At 52.2% G+C, this 7,538-nt stretch overlaps 1 protein-coding gene across 1 annotated transcript; it reads right to left on the bottom strand.

Annotated features, from left to right (window-relative positions):
* Positions 1 to 5,486: 5,486 nt before the first annotated feature.
* KLHL25 (kelch like family member 25) lies at positions 5,487 to 7,256 on the bottom strand. Its single transcript, XM_054388073.1, has one exon. The coding sequence runs from the start codon at positions 7,254 to 7,256 to the stop codon at positions 5,487 to 5,489; it is 1,770 nt and encodes a 589-aa protein (XP_054244048.1).
* Between the last annotated feature and the right edge of the window lie 282 nt (positions 7,257 to 7,538).

Here is a 7,538-nt window from a genome sequence, read left to right as displayed (position 1 = left end):
CCTGATGCCAGGAAGGGATGCAAAAGGCTCCTCAGAGTCAGGAGAGGACTTGGTCACTGTGTCAGCTCTGGCTGCAAAGACAGGGGACATGGATGTGATGCTGGCATCTGGAGAGGGAAAGAGAAAGCTCATTAGCAGGCTTAATGCTTGGCTCAGTCCATGCAGGGAAGCAACAGAAAATGGGCTTCACATTGGCAGCTGGTGGGATAACCCCCCCACCCTGAACCCCAGAGATGGGTGGAGGTAGAAAGCAGTTGGTTTATTTGGGGCTTGGAGTGTGCTTTGCTTTAGCAGGAGAGGGGAGAGGGAGCTGGGCAGTTCTTAGAGCACCAGGATGTTAGGCAAAGCCAGCCAGAAAACATCCTTGGATATGACATGGGAATGAAAAGCTGAGGGAAATGGAGGTTTAGGGTTTGGGATTTTTTTTAGGTCAGGGAGGAGGCCCCAAGAATGGGAACAGGCAAAACAAAAAGACCCTTTTTCTCTTTTTCCACAGGTTGCTCCAAAACCTTCCATATGACTGACGTTTCCAAGGGGTTGATTAATCCAGTCTGGGGCCGAGCTCAGACTGCACATGTTTCCATCTGCCCAGGGTTAGGAAAAGCCTGATTTTCATCCACTTTCCTCCCCAGGCCAGCCACTCCCTTCCAACACTGCCTGATAAACTGGCTTCAGAGACAACCAACCTCTTGGAAAGAGCAGCAGCAGCAGCAAACTGCAGTCCCTGTTTATCCAGCCTCGCCATTATACACATGCAAATGGGTTTCCCTAGGAGCCGCTGAAAGAAACCAGCTGTGACTTTGTTCCAGCAATACTAGTGAGCTTGTAACAGGTTGCAAGCAAGCCAGCCAGCAGCAGGCAGGTGAGCTGCAGAGTTTAGGAGCCAGGAGATTATCCTGAGGGTGTTTTTATTCTTTTTTTTCAGGCTGCCATTTGCAGGCTTTTGCACGTGAAGATGCCCATCTGTGAACAAGGCTCAGGATGGAATTAGGAGAGCTACAAGGGACCGAAACCTTGAAGCTTCTTGCAAGGTAAAAGCTGACCATGTGCTGCTCCAGGTGGAAGGGAAGCCAAGCCAGGCAAACAGCTCGTTATCTGAGCTGTAATTAATGAAATAACCAGGAAGAGCCACTGAACTGAGCCGACAGTTGGTGTGACCACACTATCAGACTACAGCTCTGGGCCTGGCATGCTGCCCGAATCCTTGCAGCAGGAGTTTTGGGGCCAAAGTTCAGCTTTCAGGTGCCAGAGCAGCCTCAAAACCCTGTGGCTCTGGCCACTCAGCACCCACCCAACAGCAAGCACCGGCTGCTGGTGCCACCCCACAGCCCTCACAGGAGCTAAAGCCAACACGGAATGGGCTGTGAGCTTTCATGTGAGCCCCAGGTACTCCAGGTGCCTCAGGGATGCCCGGCCACCAGGCTGTTCCCTGTGCCTCAGACTGTGAGGAAGGTCCTGCAGGAGCTGGAAGAAGGCAGTGGGAGGGAAACCCCTGGTTCCTGGCTGCTACAGGGTTTGGCTCATCCCCATTTGTTTTGAGTTGGGAACTCTGACACCATCCAGGGCAGTATTTGAGGCTCAGGAGGCAGCACAGAGGAATGCAGTGTCTCTCCTCTCCATTTCTTCTTCCCTACCTGGACCAAGCAATCTGCAGCTCCCTTGTCCCCAGTGACCATCCCAACCCCCAGCTGAAGCCCAAGCCCATCTGAGTCTGCCCCATGTGAATCAGAGTGTCACACTCAGCCAGTTTGCAGATACCACTTTTAATTTGGAGACAGGCAGCTTGGAGAACCTGTTCCTGGCACAGCCTGAAGTCACCTCCTGGGAGGTGCAGAGTTGTCCCCATCAATTGTCACTTGAACAGACCACCCAGCATCATACCCCAAGCTCCTGGCTGGGCTTTGCTTATGTTACTAAACACAGAGAGTCTTTATTAGTCAAGTGTTCAGTATTTTATTTCCTTTTTGTAACAATTCTCCTCCTTGGGGCTCCAGCACCACAGGTGGGAGGAGGCCAGGCTTTCACTTTTCATATTGCTAATCACCCCTGATCCCTGGAATTAACTGCAGGTAATAAGCACTAGATTAATGTCACAGGGCACCCCTGGTAGGGGCTCTGGGGCTTCTGTGGAAAGGTGCCCTGGCTCCAGCTGGGAAGGGTAAAGGCCATGCCCTAGAGGAAGCATTTCCAGCTGATCAGTTTTATGCTTGACGCAGGCTCCTGTTTTGTGATTAGTGTTTTTCAAGGACATATTATTTGGGTTTCAGGGCCAGCAGAAATGCAGCTCAGAGCCTGACAGGTGAAAGGGTTGTTTATTTCATCAGTACAAAGCACTATTTCCTGCCTTGGGATTGCCCAGGCCTTTCCCCACCAGCACAACTTGCTCTGCTCTGAGGGCAACTTGAATGGTCTCTCCTGAGACTTCTCCAGTGGAGGGAGATTCCCATAGGATTAGCATTCCCAAGGCACACCAGCAGCTGGGCATGTGCTGGCAAAGCTGCCTTCTGGGTGTCCCTACTTGAGGAAGGATCCCACAGGGACTAAAGTGGTTGTTGCAGCAAAGACCTTACATGGTGAGAGCTGCAAGCCCTTGGCCTTGGCCAGCCCTGCTGACAGGGTGGTCATAGGACCCTAGGGGCAGTCAGCCCAGTCCCTGAGGCCAGGTTTGGCACTGGTGCAGCCAGGACAGCCAAGGCAAGCATGTGGAAGGCAGCTGGTGTGGCGTGGGCAATGTGTGCACGTAGGAGACATTCAGCTCTGGCCTTCATTGCCTTGGCTTGGTGCTTTATTTAAGGAGCTGTCATGGTGGCTGAGGCTAGAACACCAACTTAACTTTTTAAAGAAAAAAAAATTAAAAAAACCCACCCAAAACCAACCAAGTGTAGAAAAATGAGGTGAAGAGACACTCCGTCTGGCAGGAATTAATGTATATTTTAAAGCCTTCTTTTAAGCAAAGAGCAGAACCCAAGCCAAAAAAGCACAGCAAACCCTCACACAGGGACTGTTCACTGTTTGATTTGGAGGCTGGCATATTACAGTTCCCAGTTTTCTTGTACCAGGCTCCAGATTACAAAGTGGGGGGGGAGGGAGGGAAACAATAAAATCTCTATACAATCCCCACACAGCTGTTTATTAGGTCTGATCAACCCAAATACAGTATGGAGTTAAAAAAAAAAAAGATAAGAAAAGAGAGGCAGGAGAGGAAAATAACATTTCTGTGACTTTGCAGACAGCTTTTTTATTAGGTAGCTGAAGAATCAACTCCCACCTCAAAAATATTCCCTGTTCCTATTCCCAACTGTGTGACTGCTGTGTCTGACTATTACAGCTCAACATCTGCTACCAGAGAAAATTAATTTTCAGCTCTAGGATGGCTCTTAAAGGGAGGCCCCATTGACCTGAGCTGAAAATGATGGAGTCCTCACACTCCTTGCTGCAATATTTAATAGCTGAGTGGCAGTTAATTAGATTACTGAGCCACTGTGACAGATGCTAGGCAACGCCTGAGGAGGAGAATTTGGAAAGGCCATTATCTTCCAGTGCTAGGAAAGCTCTCAGAGAGCTCATTTTAACCCTTTCCACTCTTTCCCTGCCCTCATTATGGTCCAATCCATGTTTAAACCTAGGTGTTTCACAAATCAAAGGCCAGCATAAAGCTCTGGGTGCTTTTCCCTCCCAACCCCCACCTGAGAAAAGCAGGTGGTCACATTGGGCAAACACCCAGCAGAGGTGCCAGGAGCAACTCCTTGGTTCCCAGCTGGCATCAAAAGAGATGATCACTGGGAAAAGCCAGTAACTTCACCCACTGGGTGGTTCCCAGGCACACCAACCACACCAAGTGGGAAGCAGGGAAGTGAGAGAGTGTTAGAGGGTTTGGGCAGCATTCCTTCTTCCCTGTATTAAGTGAAGTGTATTTTGCTTAGTCCATGGAAGAATTTCCCTCTCCACAGCTCCCACTTTCCAAACAGAACTGTAAGGGAAGGTTGTCAGTCCCACCCCCAGACGTGAGGGTTTCCCAGCTCCATCAGCTGGCTGGGGTGGAGGCTCCAACCACTCAATCAGGGCTGTGTGTGCTGCTGGCACTGTGAAGCCTGCAGACTGCACTAGCAGAGGTGTTACAGACTTCCTGGGAAGATGATGCCACCCAAGTGTGGCCCATATCAATACCTGCTTTCACAATGAGAAAGAGGGGTTTGGCTTTTTTTTTTTTTTTTTTTGGTGAGAAGAGGTTTTTGGCATTTGCCTGGCCAGCTGCATCTCAGCACAGACTGATGAAGACATGCCAAGCTCTGGAGTCAAACTGGTCACCAGAATGGCAACCAAACATACCACTGGGGAGGCAAGAGGAGGAACCAACAGCCCTATACTAGTGGCACTGCAGTAGCACCTTCCTTGAGCAAGCAAGAAACAGAGCACTAGGGTGAGACAGGACATCAGGAGGTTCCACCAGCTTCCTGGCTCTCACAACCCCCAAAACACTGATAATCACATCTTTCTGGTTACAAACCCTCTTCCCTCCCACTCAGAAGTCTCAGAAGTTCTGATTTAACAAGCAACATTTTGGGCATGAAATAAACACGAAGACCATCAAATGCACCACGGCTGCTAAGCTTCTGCTGCTCACTGAAGTGTAAGTAGAGAGCACAAAAAGAGATCCAGGGTTTGCCAGCATCCCAAGGGTCACTTGCCTGCATATTCATCCCCCAGACACTCAGCAAAAGTATTGAATTACGGAGACTTTTCCCAAGCACTTCTGGCCCTCCTATCTCCTAGGACTCAAGCAAGTGCTTTTAGAAACTTAACCCCCTGAATGCAGGATGCAGACCATGGTGAATAGCTGTGACAGCAGGCAGGGACATATTTGCCCTTCCCTACCCACCCACATGTGGAAGGGTGATGCTGGCACACCCAGCTAGGCTGAAGAACGGGGAGACGAGCTATGGCCTGCTTCCTACTATCTATGTGGGTAAGATGTAATAAGACAAGAAACAATGGGTTCAAACTTGAGCATAGAAGATTTCACCTCAACATGAGGAGAAACTTCTTTACAGTGAGGGTAATGGAGCACTGGAACAGGCTTCCCAGAGAGGCTGTGGAGTCTCCTTCTCTGGAGACTCTCAAAGCCCACCTGGATGCATTCCTGTGCAGACTACCCTAAGTAGCAGGAGGCCGGGGGGGTTGGACTTGATGATCTCTTGAGGTCCCTTCCTACCTCTATGTACTGTGATAAGATACTGGGAGGCTCACCTGGAAACAAGAGAAAGCTGGGAGCTAGCTAGAGTCAGAGCATTACAGAGCTGATCACTGCTCTCTGGTGCCACATCCCCCCTTTATTTGTACCCTCCTCAGAAAATGTGAGCAACCCTGAACCCCTTGGCGTGGTGTGTGCAGACAGCACTGAGGCTGCACAGCAGGTTTCAGCTGAGGAGGAGGAGCCCCTTACCTTATGGACCTCCTGGCTACAAGCCCCCGAGCCCTGCCGCTCCTCAGGACGGCAAGTGCTTCCAGGTGCTGACGAAGGCTGTGGGGATGAGCGAGTAAGGCACGGTCGTGATACAGTTCCAGGTGTCTGAGGTGGGGTCGTAGCAGTCCAGCGTTTTGCACCGCTGGGTGCCAAAGTACCCCCCCACCACGTAGAGTTTGTTGCCCGAGGCCAGGGCGTGGCAGGACATGCGCTTGGCCGTCATGTCACCAATGCGTGTCCACTGGTCGGCCTCGCAGTCGAAGCGGTAGGCGGAGGCTGCCGTGAACTCCGTGTCCCCTCCCATGATGAAAATCTGGCTGCCCAGGACGGCAGCCGCCGTGTAGCGCCAGGGCTGCGGGCACTCGGCCTTGATCGTCCAGCGGTTCTCGGCCGGGTCGTAGCACTGCACTTTGGACACCATATCCCGGTGAATGCTGGTGCCACCGAACACGAAGAGCTTCAGCCTGGCGCTCACCACCGCCGCGTTGCTCACTCCGTCTCTCAAAGGAGCCACCATGGTCCACTTGTTGGAGATGGGATCGTACTTCTCTACTTGCTTCAAGGAAACGGAAGGCGAGGCGGGGAAGACGCCAGCTACCGCGGTGTGTCCTCCGACCACGTAGAGGCAGTTTTCCAGTTCGGCTGAGCCGTGCCCGAACCGAGCTATCAGCATGGGGGCAGCTTTGGACCACTCCTCGTGAACGGTGTCGTACACCCACACGTCCTTTGAGACCCCGTTCTCAGAGCCCCTGCCTCCGGTGATGTAGACTTTGCAGCCAATGGCACAGGCGCTGAACTCCTTCCGTGGGCTTGGCAGGTCTGCTTTGGGGATAATTTCCTTCGCTTTGTGATCCACTTGGTAGATCTTATCACACATGAAGGTCTGTCCTCCCAGGATCAGCAAGGTGTGCCCGGCTTTGCGAGGCCTGGCACAGGGACTGGTGACCACCCCATCGTTCTGGAGGATCTTCTTCTTGCACTGAATGGCTTCGTCCAAGACAAGCTTGTTCCTTTCATCCACCATAATCAAGTCCTCACAAGCCAAGGCTTCCTTGAGGCATTCAGAAGGAAGCAAGGCCAGACGAACATTCCTCAGAAGTTCTGGGAGATAAGCCTTCCGCTCATCCAGATCGTATTTCACCCACTGGATAACAGCCTTGAAGACCTTTTCTTCATCCTCAATTTCCAGCTCATCGCTGGAGATGAGGTCCAGCAGAGTGTCCTTGGAAAGGTTGTTAAAGTCCTCGCTCTTGTGAACAGTCTCAAAGTTGACCAGGCACATCCTCCAGGAGAGCTCATAGAGCCGCCGGCACTGGTGAGCATCTGAGAGCAGCATCATGCCCAGGCAGTTGGAAGGGTGGAGGTTCTTCTCCAGGAACTCAGCTGCCGCGTCTCGGACATCGTGGAACTGCAGCATGTCTCCCGCCTCCAGGAGGGACTCGGCATTCTCCTCGTTGATGATGATCCTAGAGGAGTAAGCAAAGTCCAGCAGCAGCTCCAGCACCTCTGGGTGGAGGCTGTCATGGAAGTTCACTTCATCATCCAGGCTCTCGCGGAGGCCGTTGCTAAACATGGCTTCGAAGTACCTGCTGGAGGCAGCCAGCACTGCTCGGTGACAGGGGAATGACCTATTTCCTGCCCAAAGGGTGACATCAGTGAACATGCAGTGCTTCCGCAGGGTGTTCAGGTGGGACAAGACACAGTCTGGGTGGGAAGCTTTGTGGAAGAGCAGGATGTTCATGGAGCCGGTGCTGGTCCGGGATTTGCGGTTCTCATGGACGCTGACTGACATGGTGACAGAGCTCTGGCCTGCAGGCAAGCAAACAGACAAACCATTATTCTCTGGTCCTCGCTGGTGGAAGGCAGGGGGAACATGCATGTGCTATCCAGCCCTGGACCTCAAACACCAAGCACTAGGCATAGGCCACCTCAGCACTCCTGCTCGGGGGGTGCTCCTGCAGCCTGCCTTGCAAAGCCTCTGCCTTCTGCACCCTCACCCAAACGTAACTCAGGCTGAGCAGGGTGGGAAGGCAGAGCGAGGTGAAGGGGGAAATTCTGCACTTTGGTTTCAGCA

This window comes from Indicator indicator, chromosome 16 (assembly GCF_027791375.1).
Source record: "Indicator indicator isolate 239-I01 chromosome 16, UM_Iind_1.1, whole genome shotgun sequence".
Taxonomy (NCBI): domain Eukaryota; kingdom Metazoa; phylum Chordata; class Aves; order Piciformes; family Indicatoridae; genus Indicator; species Indicator indicator.
The sequence above is the reverse complement of the archived record's forward strand: the minus strand, read 5'-3'. Positions and strand labels throughout refer to the sequence as shown.